The following is a 19163-nucleotide window of genomic DNA, read 5'->3' on the forward strand; positions in this document are numbered from 1 at the left end:
ACTCACTGGGAAAATAAATCCTTTTTCAGAAATGAAGCAGAGTCAGATGATCTTTAATGGGGAAAAAAAAAAAAAAAAACAGAAGAAGTGTCCCAGATCAGTGTATTCTCCATCTGGTATGTTCCCAGATTCCTAAAGAGATAACATGGTGTCAAGAAAAAGGATGTTGTAATTAGGCTGGGGCATAGCTACAGCACAGCAGGATCCTGACACTGTCACAGCCTTGTGCTATCACTGACCTTGGGGTAGTGGAAGACTCTGCCAAACTTAAAATAAATAAAGCGTTCCAGTGCTGCTGCTCACTTAATGAAGATCAAAGAGAAACAACATTTAATCAGCGGTAGTCGTGGTGTTGTGCACTAGTAATACTAATTGTTTTGACAACAATTCTCTCTGAAGATTTTTTTTTTTGTTAGCACTGAGTAATAACTGATCTGCTAGTGTATTGACCTATAGCACTACCACAGCTCAATTAAGTTTTGTATTGTCCAAATCTAATCAGAGAAAAGCTGAGATTGAAAATCGATTCATTTCCTTCTAGTTAATGACTAATTCCCCACAAATGTGAATATAGAGATTAACTTTTCAGCTTGAAAGTGTTTTTTTAGAGGTGGACCCTGCCAGATGGTTGTTTAAGAAGTGCAGCTTCTCTTTCCACATCCATCGTCCTCCAACCTCTTGGCATATTCTCACTTGTTTTTTTTTTAATTGTAGGTCTTGCTTCAGCTCCTAAATTCTCACGTATTTCTTCTCCATATGCTTCAAATGGGTATTTCTGCAGTGGCTAAAAACATCTGCAAGACAGGGTGACTTAATCTTTAATAATAATGTAAAAGATAGTTGCTGTCCTTAGAGGTCTGGGAAAGACAAGAGACTCTTCTCTGATCCCAGTTCGGCCTCCAAGTTGTGAGTTTTCCCTGTGAAGGGGAGAAATTAGATTTCTTGGCTCTTCTGAATATTTCTTCTTTATGTGAAGAACAAACAGCTGCTTATGAGCATCCCCATGTGTCTGTTTATGCATATGTGTTCACAGCATTGAAGCTACTGAGCAGAGAGATAAGCAGCAAACATCGATGCGGTTTGGCAGTTCTCCCCGGTTCTTGCTCGTTGTACGGGTCCCGCTGCAGCAGTATCTGAAATAGTTGCAATCCTCTGTCGTGTTTATCCTCGCAGCGTGCCTCTGAGGTGGGGACATCACATGAATTTGCACGTGGAGAACTGAGACCTGGTTCTAAATAGTCATTTAGACTGTGGTCTTTGGTGATTCTCAAGATGATCCTTTCCAGAGGCTCAGTCCTATGGCTCAGCTGCTGCTGAAGCCTGTAGACCCATGGCTGTGGCTGGTGCCCACTGCCTTGGGACCCTCCAGCAAGCTGAAACCAGGTGGCTTGAGGCATTTTTCCTAAGGTAGGACATTTCTACCTTTTACTGCAGGTGTGCGTAAGAGTGCAGCTCTATCAGACTCAGAATCTATGAGGTCAAAAGGCTGGAGGGTTTTTACTCTGAATATTAGCTCTGGGACAGTGTACAAGGTTCTTTCTCATGTTTCTGTATCATTCCTGCTCTGCAATTCACGTTTAAACCCTGATGTCTTTTTTTAATTCATCTTGCTACAGAAAATACCATGCTGGTTTCTGCTTAGCAGCAATGAATTCTGCCAGTGTTGAACGGTTCACGTCTCTATCTTGTCAGCCTGAAGCCCAGATTCATGTGTATCGATCCACTGCGATCCTATGGGGTAATCTCTTTTCTGATACTCAGCAAAATATAATAAGAGTCCTTTTTTTGGCTGACTCGAGAGAAGAACTTGATTGCTCTGAAAGAATCTGGCTCGTAAAACCCATGCAGACCTGCAGTACAGGGTTGTGGTATTGCAGGCCCCAAACCTGCATTTTTCCAATGGCTCGGTCTCGTGGAGTCTTTTTGTGTGTGTGTGAAACATAATAAGAAGGCTAGAGTAAAGCCAGAAAATGGCCTTTATCACAGATACTGGGCGGGGACTCACATGCTTCGGGTGTGAAGCTTTTTGGTACATGTATGACAAGGTGGAAGGAGATAATAACCCTTCAAAGATTGATTGGGAGAAGAGGGAGAAACAGGAAAACTGATTGTTTTGCTCCCAGTTAGGGCAGCTATAGGAAGAACAGAAAAAGAATCTGACTTCTGAAGTGGTGAAGCTATATTAATATGCAAGAGAATAGAATACATTGATGCAGTTGCTTCATTGCATCTTCCATCAGCAGAAGCTGCAGTTGTACACATGGATGATCTAAAGATCATTGTCTGCTTTGATAATGTGCTGTTTCTTGGGTTACATTAGTGCCTAAGAGCTTGGGTTTCAAAAGGTACAAACTTTGAAACAGTAGTACCATTTACATTTGTTATTTGTATTTTGGAAGTGTCTTGGTTTCAGCTTGGGTAGAGTTAATTTTCATCCTAGTAGCTGGTATAGGGCTGTGTTTTGGATTTAGTGTGAGTGTCAACACACTGATGTTTTAATTGTTGTTAAGCAGTCAGAGATTTTGAGCTTCTCACACTGTGCCAGGTGCACAAGAATCTGTGAGGGAGCACAGCCAGGACAGCTGACCCGAACTGGCCAAAGCGATATTCGATACCATATGACATCATGCTCAGTATTTATTTTGGGGGAAGCTGACTGGGGGAACTGCTACTTGGGAACTGGCTGGGTATCAGCTGACTCGTGGTGAGCAATTGCATTGTGCATCACTTGTTTTATAAATTCTTTTATTATTGTCACTTATTATTATTATTGTTTTTATTCTTATTGTTCTTTCTATTGTTATTATTTTCCCTTTCTGTCCTATTAAACTGTCTTTATCTTAACGCATACGGTTTACCTTTTTCCTGATTCTCTCCCCCATCCCACTTAGGGGGGATGGTGAGTGAATGGGTGTATGTGGTTTTAGCTGCTTGCTGGGTTAAACCACAGTAGGAAAACAGAGGTAATGTAATTCAACAACCATGAACAGAGTTTGTTAGGACTGTGCTTGCTTTTTTCCAGCTTCATCTGCAAAGTAAAAATAGCTTAGCAAAAAAAAAAAAATGCAGCTAACTAGCCTGGTGATACACACAAGATATGGTTGGGCAAGGCTCTCAGCTATGAAGTATTTTCCACAAACCCTGCTGCTATTCCAGGCAGTTTTTACACGCATCGTTAACCCAGAAGATACAGCCAACCTGCCCATTTTCCTCCGGCTATACCGCATTGGAGCAGAGACCCAGGATCCACATCAGCCCCATTAGAGCGGCACTTGCTTCAGCTCACGTGGGGATCAGTGGCACCAGTGCTGTAGCTGGGGGTGAGCTACTGAGAGAGCTTTTAGACCTCTCACAGGATTTGTCTGCATAACAGAATGATGATGTAGAGTGGGGAGGAACAGAAGACAAGGAGAAGGTTGAGGAGAGGGTCCCATGTTCACCACACATCTAAATATTGTGTCTGGGTTTATTGCAGCATCCCATCTCTAGCACAGTGTGGAGACATGGTCCAGTTCCACCCCCTGGAATTTCAGTAGTGAAATTAAATCATTGTAATCCTCACTTTATTTTCAATGCCTATGAACAAGATGGCCTCAGACCTTTCAAAGGCAGGTGATGTGCCTTTCTGTGTTGATGTGCTGCCACTCCGTGTCAGAGAGCTGGGAACAGGACAGGAACATCTGCACCTCTGGGATCTGAATCCCTTAACATCCGATTGAATTGTTAATGGAAGAGTGCATAGCTGCTGAAATTACTTCTGCTTCTGTGGAGCCAAATTCTTGGGTGCTCGTTCATTGCCTGTTATGTCTCTGCAATAAACTTCTGCCTCGGAGCGCTCCAAGACTCAAATCCTCAGTGGTTATCTAAATGCATCTAAATGCTTTTCATTAAAATGGCAGTTGGGGATAGGAGCCACAGAAGGACTTCAGCACAGTAAGGGGTGGTTAATTGCCTCTGGGAGCAGGATCTCCAAAGTCTAGGCAGAAGAGATTTCCAAGGAAAGCCTTTGGAAATCCACAGCTAAAACTTTTGGACAACTTAAAGCGATGAGAGACCTGGCTATGAAGACGACTGCTCTGTACACTTCATTGCCTGTGTCCTTTTGTAGGTTTTGCCTTGATTTCTTAAAGGCCCTTGAGGGTCTGGAGTTGAATAACATTTGGATGTGTTTCAGTTCGTTAAAGATCTCATCCAATGAATAGTAGCGTGGGGAATAAGCTTTGACAGAACTAGAAAGCGGTAAGGAAATGCCTACAAATTTAGCATGATCATAGGCCCAATTCAAAACCCACTAAAGTAACTGGATTGTTTGCACTGGCCCATACTGCTAATAATATACATTGCGCTTAGTATAATAGTGGTTAAGATCCAGATGAGATGAAAGGAGGACTGTGAAAATTATCGGAGTTAAAGTAGATTTTAAAATACATTTATTGGGGGAAATGCTAGAATCCAAATCTTCTGTTTCCTGAAGGAGCTCTTCAGCCACTAATATGTTTGTGGTTTTGATGTTGTTGTATTTGGTTGGTTTTTGTTTTTGTTTTGTTTTTGTTTATTTGATTGATTGGTTGCCTTTTTTTGTGTATGTGGTTTTGTTTTGTTTTGGTGTGGTTTTTTTTGTTTGGTTGAGGGGTTTTTTTGTGTGTTTTTGTTTGTTTGTTTGTTTAAAAAATGTTTGCTCTCTTTCTGATCCCTTTTAATATTAGTTCATGCAAGCTTTTCCCAGTTTGGGAACTCATCGTTCCCTGACCCATACTATGCTGTAGCTGGCACTTTCTCCTGAGCTGCCCATTCAGTTTATCTCAGATAAGGGAGGCAAGCGAGTGTGGAGTTGCCACATCCAAGCTGAGACCTTTCAGCAGGGGAAGGATGTTGCATTACCCACTGCGGTGATTTTGGAAAGCCTGTTTTGTAGGAAAGCACTACAAACGTTTGTTTGGTCAAAACCGCGTGAAAGATAGCTGGGAAGAGGCCTAATCTGAAAATTGTAAGGACTAGAAGTCTCCTGGCCTAGGGACTGTGAAGACTTGCCTTTCTATTAAAAAAATTAATTTAAGCTTAATTATTGTGCTCCCTCTACAGCCAGTCAAGGGAAAGTCTTTGACGCTTAATTTGACCACTTCAAGTGGCTCTGTGGAGAAGCCTCTTGCCATTGACCAAAGAGCGATGTGTGGCAGCGATTTGGGGTGCTGCTGTGAACATTCCTGCTCACAGTACCATCCTGCTTGGCCTTGCCCTGTCCCACTGGTCCCTCCCCACCATCCCCGCCACCCCTGGCAGGATGCTCTTCACCAGCCCTCTCCGCTCCAGCGCTGGGCATGGAGGCAGCTCGCAACCTTTCACATTCCTTTCACTGGCATTACTCTGGAGAGTGAGGGTGAGCCGTAACATGAATAAGAGGGGCACGTTGTGCCTTAGCCATTCCTAATCCACACATCCTCAGGGAGTCTTGAAAATATATCTTCATCTGTTCTAAAGGTGTGTCTGTCCTGACCTGCTCTTGAACTGTGTATTCCCAAGGCAGTCAAATCTCTTCCAGAATAAGGATAAACATACTGGCTGTGTCTTTGTGCTGCTGTGGTTATGCTCTCGTTACAATAGTGTTCAGTTCTGTACAAAGAGGTGCTGGCAGGCACAGGCACAGCCCTGCAGGTCACCCCTGTGCTACAGCAGCACAACCTTCCCAACAGGTCCCGACGGTCACAGCCCATACGTTTCGTCCCATTCTCATGCCTTCACAGGTGAAGTGCAAGAGCATAGCACATTATAGTAAGTTACCATTATTTTTTTTATAAAGGAAGGAATTTAAAAGTATTATATTCTTTTTTTTCGCATCTCCTGGACTCCTGTGTTTGCACTGCTGGCAGGAGCCCAGACTTTCATCCCGTTGAAAAGCTAGTGAGTAGCAACCTGCTCCCCAGTCATCACAGGCATCCCCCTTAGTGACCAAAATATCGCCACAGCTTTATCTTGTGGTTAAAATACCCACAGCATTCATGTACTATAGTTTCAAACAGATTTAACGCTGTGGCTCTTGCAGGGTGGGAGATTGTGTCTGACTGGTGACATTTTGGGCCCCTCATCATAAGAAGTACATCTAGGTACTGGAGAGAGTGCAGAGGAGGCGACAAAGCTGGTGAGGAATCTGGAGCACAAGTCTGATGAGGAGCAGCTGAGGGACCTGAGGCTGTTTAGCCTGGAGAAAAGGAGGCTGAGGGGAGACCTTATCGCTGTCTACAACTACCTGAAAGGAGGTTGTAGCATGGAGGGTGTTGGTCTCTTCTCCCAAGTAGCAACTGATAGGACAAGAGGAAATGGCCTCACGTTGCGCCAGGGGAGGTTTAGATTGGATATTAGGAAAAAATTCTTCCTGGAAAGGGTTGTCAGGCATTGGAACAGGCTGCCCAGGGAAGTGGTGGAGTCACCATCCCTGGAGGGGTTTAAAAGGCATTTATACGAGGTTCTTATGGAAATGGTTTAGTGCTAGAGTTAGGTTATGGTTGGACTCGATGATCCTGAGGGTCTCATCCAACCAAAATTATTATAATTCTACATACAAAGCTGGGGATAAAACCCCAAGTCTGAACTTGGTCTCTCTACAGAAAAGGTTGCGGGAAACAGCTGCTACAGCTGTTGAGCAAATACACTTCAAAGGGCTTCTCACTTCTGAGGATCTGCAAGATGGGGCTTGACCAGCAGCTGTCAGCATCTGGGTTCAAATTTAAGAGGTTTGCTATAAAAAGTACCTGTCTGACCGTCTACCAGCAGCTAATCTTTCTGATTCTCAAAGTGCTCAGGTTCTCCACTCACAAAGGTGAACTGTGTGCCTAGCAAATAAAAGGAAGGAAGAAAACCCTAATGAAGTAGAAGGAAGGGGTATGTAACTCCTTCCTAAAGTGTGACAGAAACAATTGTATAAGGTGTTTTCCATGGGAGCCAGCTTCTAGGCTTGTTTCCATGTGCTGACCCCCGACAAGGCTCATGCTGCTTCTGGCGCTGGCTGTGTCCCATTGTCCCTCTTCACTGCCTCAGCCCTTGGCAGAGCGAGGCAGGGCTGAGCCCCAAATGGGTCATCTCAGCTTCTCAGGGAATCGGCAGCTGCTTCTCCCACCTTCTCCAAGCCTGGGATACAGGAGGTCCATCCCACTACCTGCTCTCCAACCTCCTGTGCTCTCCTCCAGCTCCCATCTTGGTGCTGGACGCTGTGACCTTACATCCGTGAGCGAGTTGTCACCTCAGCGTTGTGTAGGCAGCACGTTCAGTTTCCTGTGTACTACTCTAAATCTGGTTGTCTCCATTTTATAGCAGAATTTCACTTTGAATAGAAATTCATCTCAAACATAATAAAACATCGCATGAAACACAAAGCACCTCTCAGGCCTGTCTGTAGACTCTCTCCACCCCACCCCACAAATGAAGAAGAGTCCCTTCTTTTTTGGACCCTTCCATCACTAGGGAATTTAAGGAAAAGTATTTCTTCTACATTTGTTTTTTTCTTTATATTTTAGTCATATGCTAAAGCTTTGGCCATATGCTTTAGCATATGCTTTATGCTTTTTCAATAACTCTCTCCCAAAGATGATGGGAATAGATTTGGTCACAGAGTTGCCTGTGAACAGCATCACTTCAAAGATGCTAAAGCATCTGCAGCCATGCAGACAAGTAGTTCTAGATGTTTGATCAGTTTCCCAAAGATTAAGTTATATACAATTTTTAGATGCTATTTGCTAGATACTCCAGGACCCTTTGAAAGATCCCCATATACCAGAAAGGTGTCCAGAAATACTCTGAGAGCTAAGACAATCTTCTCCAAAATTTAGAAGCAGAATAAGAGATATTTTTTTTAGCAGGTCAGAAAACATACAGGCCAAGCAAGAGATGAGACTGGAGAAACAGAAACAAAGGAATGACCAGTGTTTGGTCACCCGTAGAGCCAGGTGCTGTAAAAAGCCCAGGCAGGTATAATTTGTCTTGATTTTTGGATGAAAAGGGTAAAGCAGGAGAGAATGCTGGTGTGGCGAGGGCACTTCTCAGTAGCATCATTGCGGCACAAGGAAGGGAGTTGCTGTTGTACATAGATTGGGGTTTGCAGAGGAGGCTGAAGAACTCAGTGACTTGCCCAGTGGCTGTAGCCACTGAAAATCCCAGTTGTGTTTCTTTATTTGTTTTGGGGCATTCACTGAGCTCATGCCAGAGGCCAAATGAGGCCAAATAAACTACCTTTATATCCCCCCTGCCAAAAATGGGTGTTTGTCTTTCAGTGATCCCTGTCTCCCATTGCACTTGGCTCAGACTAGGATTAAAGTAGTTAACAGTCTGTGCCTTCATGGAAAAAAAAGGACTTTACACATTGCTAAGGCCTCACTGTATTTTAATAGTGAAATAATATTGTACCAGAGCTGGCTTATTTTGCTCTGTAATTGTTTTGGTTTTCTTTTACTCCATTTCTTATTTATGAATCATTTCAAAACAGGCCAGTGGAAGTCTTCAAGTAGGTTTTTAAACAAGTTCTGACACTGTTTTAATGTTTTTAGTTGTTCTGAGCTAAAAATAATACAAACCAGCAGGTACAGACTGGGGAAGAGTGCCTTCAACCTCTAAAGGACCTTTTACTGCATTTGCTACCTAGAGGGAGGCAAACAGAGAGAAAAAGGGGGAAAAAAAGAGTAAAACATCAATTCTGTTTGTTTGCCTCACTAGGCTGTAAATGCCAAGGTTTAGCTCTGAGCAGTGTCACCACCTTTCTCCCCTCAGAAGAGAAAATGTTGCCTTGTCCGTGATGAAAAAATTAGGATGCTTTTCTCCCTTCCACATGAGGTTAATGGTACGAGTGGCACGAGAGGTAGGCACAGCTTGCTTATGCTCCTCTGGTGGGAGACTGAATGATCTGAGTTTCCCCAAGAATAATTTAGAAATGGTCTTTGGCATCTGTAGCCACTGACCCCTCCTAATCCCCCACTTCAGTCTTGGGCTCCTGAGTATTTCTGGGCGTCTGCCACTTCTTAGCCATTGTTGTAGGTGAGCTTCTTCATTGTAGTTTAATTCTTTGGTCCCACCAGTACATTTGTAACATTTCTCAGTCTGGATCAGATGAGAAAACACCTGAATATGTTATTTTTCTTTGGACAGTGAAAAGGACGATGGCAATTTCCTCTGGCCACGTGTCTTTCTGTTACAGAGACCGTGGAGTGACAGTCACAGACATACCGATCAGGCTGCATCCTCAGCGATACTCAGCTCTTAACCAAAACTCTTGGAAGGCTGTAAAATATTGAAGTATTGTGTTTAGTAACCTATATGTCATGAGACAGTGATCAGTACAGATTTAAAAAGCAAGAGATTATTCTAATTGTCTTTTTGGCTTTGAACAGCCAGCAAGCTCCCAAGAAATAAAAAGGGTGAGCAGTGAAGTCCTGGAGGAGCTACAGGGCACAAGAGCCACATTTTAACTTCTCACCAGTGATCTGTGGAAGTGTGCACACATTTATACACACACACATGAAATATCACCAACGTTAACATGGCCAGTTGACATGGAAGCTGGAGAAAAGGTAGAAGAGAAAGCTGTGAACAGGATTTTCAGTAACCTGCAAATAACATTCAGGTTTAGGATAACATTCACATAACTTTGTTCTGATGTAACCACATGTAGGATTTTGAGCCCAAAGAGCCTGTTCGCTTTGACAACAGGTTGAGGTTTGCACTACAAGAGGGATTCAGCAAGGTCTGGTAGCTGCAATCACTGCAGTCCTGAATGGTATGAGAGCATCCATGTATCTTTGTATGTGTTTAACGAGCCAAACCATGCTTATCATACCAGAGCCCAAAAATTTTTAAAGGTCAAAAAACAGAAAGCACAGAAAAAGCTGCAACAGTACCTTGAGGTATTTACAGCTCCGTCAGTTTGGATTATCAAAACAGAAACAGCATCTGGCTTGAGTACAGGCACGTAAGTTACATTTTCAGGAGAAGATGACACCAGATGCCTCTGTGAACTATTGGAGAAGGGGCATAGAAGTAGCAGCTGGATGCTGACCCATAAAAAAGCAATTTTAGCAGCAGTGTTAACCCGGACAAAATGCCACTGGAATGGGTGCAGTGTCTCTGTCTCTTGATGCCTCCACACCATGTTCAAACATCTTCCCCAAAAGATACCTGGGAAGTGAGATGAACATATTTGGTATCTCTTCTAGGATAATGCAGTGATTTGCATCCCTTTGGGGGTAATTCACAACAGGGCAATACTCTGAATGGATGGAGGTGGGCAAATTGAACTCTGGTCTCTCTGTAATATATACTACTAATATAATGCCACTGAGAGAAGCTATTGTATCACACCTCTTCGGCAATGCAAAAGTTATCCAGAATTATACAGAATCACAGAATGTTGGGGATTGGCAGGGATCTCGAAAGATCATCTAGTCCAGTCCCCCTGCCGGAGCAGGAACACCTAGATGAGGTTACACAGGAAGGCGTCCAGGCAGGTTTTGAATGTTTCCAGAATAGGAGACTCCACAGGGCAGCCTGTTCCAGTGTCTGTCACCCTCACTGAGAAGAAGTTCCTTCTCAAATTTAAGTGGAACCTCTTGTGTTCCAGTTTGAACCCATTACCACTTGTCTTATCATTGGTTGTCACCGAGAAGAGCCTGGCTCCATCCTCGTGACACTCACCCTTTATATATTTGTAAACATTAATAAGATCACCCCTCAGTCTCCTCTTCTCCAAGCTAAAGAGACCCAGCTCCCTCAGCCTTTCCTCATAAGGGAGATGCTCCACTCCCTTAATCATCTTTGTTGCCCTGCGCTGGACTCTCTCCAGCAGTTCCCTGTCCTTCTGGAACTGAGGGGCCCAGAACTGGACACAATATTCCAGGTGTGGTCTCACCAGGGCAGAGTAGAGGGGAAGGAGGACCTCTCTCGACCTACTAACCACGCCCCTACTAATACACCCCAGGATGCCATTTGCCTTCCTGGCCACAAGGGCACAGTGCTGGCATCTGAAAAGCTGGTATCAGAGAAAACAGTCAGTTTAAAGGGAACTTTCAGGTTAGGACACCTTTGGCAATGCAGCAGCAGCTGCTGAGACAACCTGCATGGCCCATAGTGCAAGCAGCCAGCTGCGCACCACGATTTGCATTTTTAGGGCAAGACACAGTGTCCAAATGGTCCTTTGGCCTTGTCAAAGGAAAAGCAGCAAAGGCTTGCCATGGTCTACATCTGTATGTAGTCAGACAATTAGCAGCGCTCATTTCTGTATATGCCATGAGATCCCTAAGATCCCCCATATGAAATTTGAGCATGTTATTCAAGAGCTGTCAGAGCTGACCACAGCCACCGCCAGCCTGCAGTGAGAGCTCTGGATGGGGACATGGAAAATTGTACAAGGCAGATCCGCTTCCTCAGCTGCCGCTGAAGTCTTTTCCCTTCAAACTTACATTATTAAATGCAATACTTAGAACTGGAATTCAAACAAGCACAAAATGAGATAGATATAATATATATTTTAGGAGCACAAAAACCTCCACGAAATTATGCTGGGAATATAGAAACAACATTATTTGCGTATAGTCCCTGCACTGCAATGGGACTTGAGCACTGGTTTAAAACTCCCTTTCCTAAGAGGTATGTTTTCTTGAATCTGTGCCACAAAAATAATATCTACTCTCTCAAATGTCTTAAATCATACATTTCCCGAGGGGAAAAAATACCAGCTGAAAGCCTACATGTTATGGTCATTTACATATTTTGTTAAGCTACAGTCAGTTCACTGAGAACGGATATTAAACCTGAAAAGCATTGTTTTGTATTGTTTAACTGAATCTCACTTCTCAGGTACTTGTATGATGTTGGTTGGCAGATGAGAACATAAGTTCCTGGGTTTTTTAAGCTATGTGTGGATTATTGTTTTTAAATAACTGAGGTTATGTAACAGCAAGCCCACACAGCTACTCGCTTGCAACATGTCAAGGGCTGGTTACTCCCAAGCAGAAAAAATACTGTTAAAACGCACCTTGGTTGTTGTATTTCATAGTCAGAGAATATTACATACGATCTCCCGTTTGCACCCAAATTCATTCTAAGGTTCGCTAGATAATTCAGCTTTAAATTTGTATTAAATATATTTGTAATACAGTTTGAGGTAAGCTATTTTTGTAGAAATGAGTTTTTAATAATCATTACACTGTAACTGTTATGGAAGCTTTCACACAAAGCCCACCAGCAGCTCTTCCTAACTGCCTCACGTCAGTATTTCAGAGTCAGGCATATCGCTTGCCCCCTTGCATTGACCACAGTTCTGTTATTGTTTCGTTTTGCAGTTCTTCCCATATGGAGATGCTTCGAAGTTTGCCCAGCACGCCTTCCGAACCTTTGATAAAAACGGAGATGGGACCATCGACTTCAGAGAGTTCATTTGTGCCCTGTCCATCACCTCGCGAGGCAGTTTTGAGCAAAAGCTGAACTGGGCCTTCAACATGTATGACTTGGATGGTGATGGTAAAATTACAAGAGTGGAAATGCTGGAGATCATAGAGGTGAGATCAATTTGACACTCAAAAATAACTTGTCTGAACATACATGAAATTTGATTACTTGTTCACATACCCTTTAGATTTTAAGCACAGAAGAGGCTATACTGCATCATTAAAAGCGCACATTATATACATTCATTCTATACAGTGGTGCAAGCACACTAACATTTTAATAGATGTAATCTTGAGAATTGCAGAGAATATGTGCATATAAGCTTTTAAATATCCAGAGGTATTTTTTTTCCTGATGAACAGATTAACCGTAAGACCAACACAGCAAAGGATTTACAAAGCCCATCTCAAAATCACTTGACACCCATGAAATTACTGGTTTGCAGCTCAAGTAGCTGAAACCTTATTGGAGATTAACTTTGGATGATTACAGAAATTCACAGGGATAACATCACACTATTGCAAGTGAGGTCTCACAGATGGGCTTCAAGATGACCACAGCATATAACAAGAAGGATAAAATTTACCACCCTCATCACCTGCCAGCCACTCACCACAGTAATTCTTAACAGATTTTGCTTACATATATTCATAAAAAACTATTAAAACGTGATGACTTCAAAAAATGGTTATTCAGAATTTATGTGAAATATTTCAATGGAGTGACTAAAACGGAAATAAACAGTTCATCGAGAGAATAGATGACAGCAGCTTTGCACTGTGAACCAGTAAGCCAAAGAAATTCATTCCAGGATGCAAAATGCAACCACCAAATTAAATGTACACCTAAAGAATGTAAAACACATTCTTCCTTGTTTTAAATATATGGACATGGGATTCTAAGAGGAAAAGGAAAAAAGAAATCTTTAGGGAAACTGGCAATCATTTTATTGCTAAAATATCTTTCAGAATCACAGAATGTCAGGGATTGGAAGGGACCTCAAAGATCATCCAGTCCAATCCCCCTGCCGGAGCAGGAACACCCAGATGAGGTTACACAGGAATGTGTCCAGGCAGGTTTGAATGTCTCCAGAGTAGGAGACTCCACAACCCCCTGGCAGCCTGTTCCAGTGCTCTGATACCCTCACTGAGAAGAAGTTCCTTCTCAAATCTAAGTGGAACCTCTTGTGTTCCAGTTTGTACCCATTACCCCTTGTCCTATCATGAGTTGTCACTGAGAAGAGCCTGGCTCCATCCTCATGATCACTCTTTATAAACATTAATGAGGTCAATGTTGAATTTTCCATTTGGTTTCTTTCCAAAGGCCATCTACAAAATGGTGGGCACTGTGATAATGATGAAAATGAATGAGGATGGTCTGACGCCTGAGCAACGGGTAGACAAGATCTTCAGCAAGATGGATAAGAACAAAGACGACCAGATCACACTGGATGAATTCAAAGAAGCTGCAAAGAGCGATCCGTCCATCGTATTACTCCTGCAGTGTGACATTCAGAAATGAGCTGGTGTACGATGCGTCATAGACTGCACAGAAGTTTAATGTTCCATTCAGTTTGCAGCTATTTCCACACACACAAAAATTTGCTTGGACTACCTATAAATGGACTTGCTTCTTGTGTTTGAAACACTTGTGTGCATGAGAATGTCATTTGCTAAAGAATTTTAAAAGTATATATTATAAAAATAAACTGCCACAACGTGATGTGTGCAATGTCATTTCATAACAACCCTCTTCCTCTGAAGCCTGTGCAGCAGTCCTGTGCTGCAGTGAATTATATTATTTATTGTTCATGTTTTACTGATGCTAGCTCTGTGTCTCCTAGACTGAGTAATGTTAGTGACACTGAATTCCCATGGTAATGTTAACTGTTTATTATAAATCATGTCACCATTCTGCTGTAAAGTAGTACTGGACAGACAGGGGAAGGGTTCCTCAGCTCTTAAGTCTGATCCACACACGTGCTTGTATTGTCAGTGGATATAAATGTACTTCATTTGCATGCCTTTTAGGTTTGCCTTAATTCTTACCTCATTTGCATCCCTTCAATCTGGAAAGAGCTATGTCAGAGGAATGCAGTATAAAAAACCCAGAAAATCCCGCGGAAAATGATCCCTCTAATTAAAAATATAAATATATATATATATATAATGTTTAAAATATTGTTTTATTGGAAGTTTAAAGGTTTTATTGGAAGTGTATTGATCTTTGCCTGAATTTTCAAAAGCTTCCACAGAGGTTGCAATATATATGTCCCAAAATAAATTTATAACATTTGACCTTTTCCCCTAATTCTTATTTCATGTCTTCAGCATCATAAAGAGGAAAATAAACCCCAAAACCTTCTATTTCTCTGTCACTGTACAACTGGGAAATATATATTTCATTACAAAAGCGTGACAAAAACTTTGCACTCACTTGAAGAGTTATATTATATGAAAACAAAAGTGGTAGTTCTTGTATTGACCAAGAGAGCAGCTGTTTAAGATGCTAACTCTAAGATTTAACAGTTACCGACTACACCTGTGATTATGTGGCTTCTCAAGCCAGCTGAAAGTCAAATACAGTTTATTTGCTTGGCCTAAACGTGGTCTTCTAATGCTCTTCCCTCCTTAAGTCTTTCCTGTTACCATATCGCACTAAACTACCCTGTGTTTAATCTAAACAGATGTGTTGTTAAAAATCTTTACTGATAAATTAACCATAAAGTATGATGATTGAGCTGGAATAGTGAAAAGAAACACTTTCCTCCTCTGTTTTATTTGCATCTACCAAGTTAATACTGTGGCAAGTTCTGTACGTCCCCAGGAAAGCATCGAGAACTCGCAGAGTGCAGAACTGCAGATAAAAGTCTTTCCTACGCATTTCCCAGTTGCTTTAAACAGTTGATTGCTTGGAAGATTACAAAAAAAAGAACAAAAAAAATGGGAACATTTTACAATTGCATGTTTGATATTTCTTCTTTACCTTATGAAGAAACAAGATGGTACACTTAATAGCTAAAAATGAAACAATAAAACATGACACAAACCAAATCATTCTCGGTATTTTAAAATTCAAAAGGTGGAGCTTATCTTAAAAGTGAGGGGGAAAAAAATCAAACAAACAAAACCTAGTTTTACTCATTTTGCTAACAAACATGGTGGGGGAAAACCACAATTGTTGCCACAGCCATTCTTTCATATTTAAGTTTGTGTTCCAAACAAACAGCAAAATGCAGAAATTTCGACTACATTTTTTTAATATCAGAATTTTACTTGGACTACACAGGCAATAGTCTTAGCAAATTAGAGAGTGGTATAATTTGTACATTTAGCTGTAACTTAATTCTGAAAATGTTATATTTCTGACAATGATAGCCCCATGATAAGCCCACTTCAGCTTAAATTACTAGTTGTAGAGAGGACGTTGAATATTCCTGGGAATTGATGCCTCTTCACTTTACATACACTTATCAGAGAAGCGGCACCTCAAATTCATGTAGCAGGACAGGCTCCGTTTAATGCAGCATTAAGCAATGTGTTGCTATCTGAAATGACCAACAACTCAAACACAAGCCACAATATAGAAAATCAGCACCCCAGTTCTCTCTCTAGGCAGCTGGTATAGTAAATGCTGTATTTAAAGTACCAAGAGTAAGATATTTTTGAGACCTTAAGTAGGATCACTGCAAAAACAAGTGCATCCAAGCAAGTGCTTCAGTAATTGTTTATTCAGAACAAACCCTCTACCATGAAAACAGTTGCTTATAACCATTACGCAGTCAGGCACACATTTTCATCAAGCACAGTGGTAGATTAGAATAAATACAATATATTGATTTGAACAAAAGTGCAGAATTGTTGCCAACTGCTCCAACATTTCAAATAAGTCTATAGAAAATCTGGGAGACAGCTGAACTGTTAGCTCAGTAGGAATGCAGTAATTTTTCTTAAACTCCTTTCTCTACACAACTCATTATAAAAGTACTAATGAAGATAAGTACTTTTCTCCTTCCTGCCTCTGCTTTATTTTTTGGATGCTGAACAAAATCAGGAATAAATAAAGCTATGCCATTCTATCATTTCAAATTGTAGAAGTCTGAAACATATGCTAGTTTCATCATAAAACTGAGTCAAACTGAACATGCGGTTCATGATCACATAACAGGATCGAGGACTCCCAGTACAAACAAACTGGGCTTGTGTTCCAGACCAGTTTTGCCAAGTATGCACTTTGTGTGGTTCCTGCTCCACCCAGTATTTTCACATAATCCTCCACAAGTTGCAAGTATCTTTAACATACGTTCCATCAAATCGCAGGATTATGGAATTGTTTGGTTTGGTAGGGACCTCCAGAAGTCCCTTGTCCAAGCCCCTGCTTGCAGGAGGTGCAGCAGTCAGCCTGTTCAGACCTGAAAGGCTCCAAGGATGCAGATGCTATAGCCTGTCACAAAAATGCTCAACTGCCTCTTACTCTCATCATGAACAATCCCTCCCCCAGGTTTATCCAGCCAGAACCTCCCCACTTCAACTTCTGACTGCGGTCTGTCTGTCTCTCTCCTACCATGCACTTCAACATAAAGCCCAGCCCTGTTTTGTCAGTCAGCTCCTCGTGGCTGCTCTGAGTCTCTTGGCCCATGACCCTGGGCTTTCAGAAGTAACAGCTGAAGCTTTTAAAAGGTCACTAGACTTGATTCCTAAAGTTAGACCGCACTAGCACTGCAGTTAGCTTTCTCAGGGTATTTCCTTCAATTCTTCGACAGCCTCCATATTTCAGAGACACAGAATCACAGAATGGTTGGGATTAGGAGGGATCTCTGGAGATCATCCAGTCCAACCCACCTGCTAAAGCAGGTTCACCAGAGCAGATCACACAGGAATGTGACCAGGTGGGTTTCAATGTCTCCAGAGGAGGAGACTCCACAACCTCTCCAGGCAGCCTGTTCCAGGGCTCTGGCACCTCAAAGGAAAGAAATTTCTCCTCATGTTCAGATGGAACCTCCTGTGCTTCAGTCTGTGCCCGTTGCCCCTCATCCTATCATTGGGCACCACTGAAAGGAGTCTGGTCCATCCTCTTGACACCCACCCTTGAGATATTTATAAGCATGGATAAGATCCCCTCTCAGCTTCTCTTCTCCAGGCTGAACAGACCCAGCTCTCTCCGTCTTTCCTCAAAAGAAAGATGCTCCAGACCCCTCATCATCTTCATAGTCTTCCACTAATTTAACACATGCTTGTGTAAAAACAAATAACATTAAAGAATAGAAAATAGGAAGCAGCAGCTAATAACAAATTTGGCTACAAAGTTAACTTGTAATACAATGAGGTTTTATTGAGGAATTGCTGTTTGGTAAACAACTGTAGAAACTGCAGAACTGCTCTCAATAGTCTTAATGGCTTTTGTATCCCCATAACATCCAAAAAAGAAAAATAAAATATGCTTAACGGCTGAACTCTAACAAGTTATTGTTTTTGAAGAGCTCCCAACAATTTCAAGTTCCTGTTGAAAGGAGAACAGAAGAAAAAAAAAAAAGAGTTAATTTGGGACTCTCTGAAAAATCTGGTTCTTTTTTCTCCCTCTTACCCCCAATAACTGCTTGCATTATTTAAATAAAGTGACTTTATCTTACTTTAACTATTCTAGTATAGTCCTGGGAGGGGCAGGGGGGCTGGGACACCCAACAAAAGGCAGGTCTACAATGCACTAGAATAGTTACTGCATTTCCCAAAACTCTCATTGCACGTCGGTCCTCTATATGGGAAGGATTTCTGTCACTTCAGTTTGTTATATTATAATGAATATCTACAGACTTAGTCTATACCTGCAAACTCAGACTGTGTAAGAACTTTATTGTAATTAAGAATCTAAGTTTATAAAGCCACAATTTGCTAGGTTTTGTAAGCTCGTGCCCAAAGAAACTCAAAGAAATAAAACCACTTCTTTCCTGCCCAGAGAATACACTGCAAATAAATATTTCACTTCTCTAATTATGAAAGTATACACTGTAGGTACTAATAGTTTCTCATACTCAGCTGCTGTGATTCCACTGGAAAAAAATGAAACATACGTCAAGTCTTACTGCATGTCTTAATTATGTTTAAGAAATAAAGCCAAGCTAGGAAGAAACCAACATTTTTAACTTAATGCTAAATTTAAGTGTGTAGAGACACTAAAACATTACAAGTATCAGTTCTGACTATTTATTAAAATATTACTCCACAATTATACAAAATATATTTCATATTTGCCACAAGAAAAAAACAAAACTGATAAAAATTTCTACTGGTTGGTGTTTAAAGATATCAAATGAACATTCAGGATTTTCTTATAACCAAAATTCTGCTTATTCTTGGTCTGTACACATATATTCATTCTTAAAAAAAAGACAAATTATGAAGAAAGCCCTTCTTTTCCTTAGAGTATTGAACAAAACATCCTCTTATCCAGCATCAGGAAGTAATAACTTTACACAGTTCATTATACATCCATCCTCAATATTATGGCATATTCATACACAAAGATACTTATTGATCTTCCTCTTCGTCATTCCTATTTTTGAAATTCAGTGTTCTTTGGCCTCTTTCAGGGTCTTGCATTCGGAGGATGCGAATACGGGAACTCGTAGGCAGAGAACTAAAAATAAAGTATGCATCATTTAAACAGTGTTTCTTCTCCACAAATTTGAGTATTTCCATTTGATTCTTTCCATTACGTATTTTCCTTTAAATAACTTCATTATT

The 19163-nt window shown here is 41.4% G+C and overlaps 2 protein-coding genes across 5 annotated transcripts in view; one reads left to right on the forward strand and one right to left on the reverse strand.

Annotated features, from left to right (window-relative positions):
- Nucleotides 1-14145, forward strand: part of VSNL1 (visinin like 1) — a 91937-nt gene extending 77792 nt beyond the window's left edge. For all 4 annotated transcript variants that reach the window (XM_082048274.1, XM_082048276.1, XM_082048275.1 and 1 more), the window contains 2 exons: nucleotides 12318-12533; nucleotides 13747-14145. In XM_082048274.1, the coding sequence (XP_081904400.1) occupies nucleotides 12318-12533; nucleotides 13747-13944 (414 nt within the window). In that variant the 3' untranslated portion in view covers nucleotides 13945-14145. The remainder of the gene's footprint in view (nucleotides 1-12317; nucleotides 12534-13746) is intronic.
- A 3583-nt stretch (nucleotides 14146-17728) lies between these two features.
- SMC6 (structural maintenance of chromosomes 6) overlaps nucleotides 17729-19163 on the reverse strand; it is a 35426-nt gene continuing 33991 nt past the window's right edge. Inside the window, exons 28-29 of the mRNA XM_082048265.1 lie at nucleotides 18938-19056; nucleotides 17729-17922 (exon numbers count right to left, since the gene is read on the reverse strand). Coding sequence (XP_081904391.1) covers nucleotides 18948-19056 — 109 coding nt within the window. The 3' untranslated portion in view covers nucleotides 17729-17922; nucleotides 18938-18947. The remainder of the gene's footprint in view (nucleotides 17923-18937; nucleotides 19057-19163) is intronic.

Source organism: Streptopelia decaocto, assembly GCF_964273445.1.
Source record: "Streptopelia decaocto genome assembly, chromosome: 3".
NCBI classification, from domain to species: Eukaryota; Metazoa; Chordata; class Aves; order Columbiformes; family Columbidae; genus Streptopelia; species Streptopelia decaocto.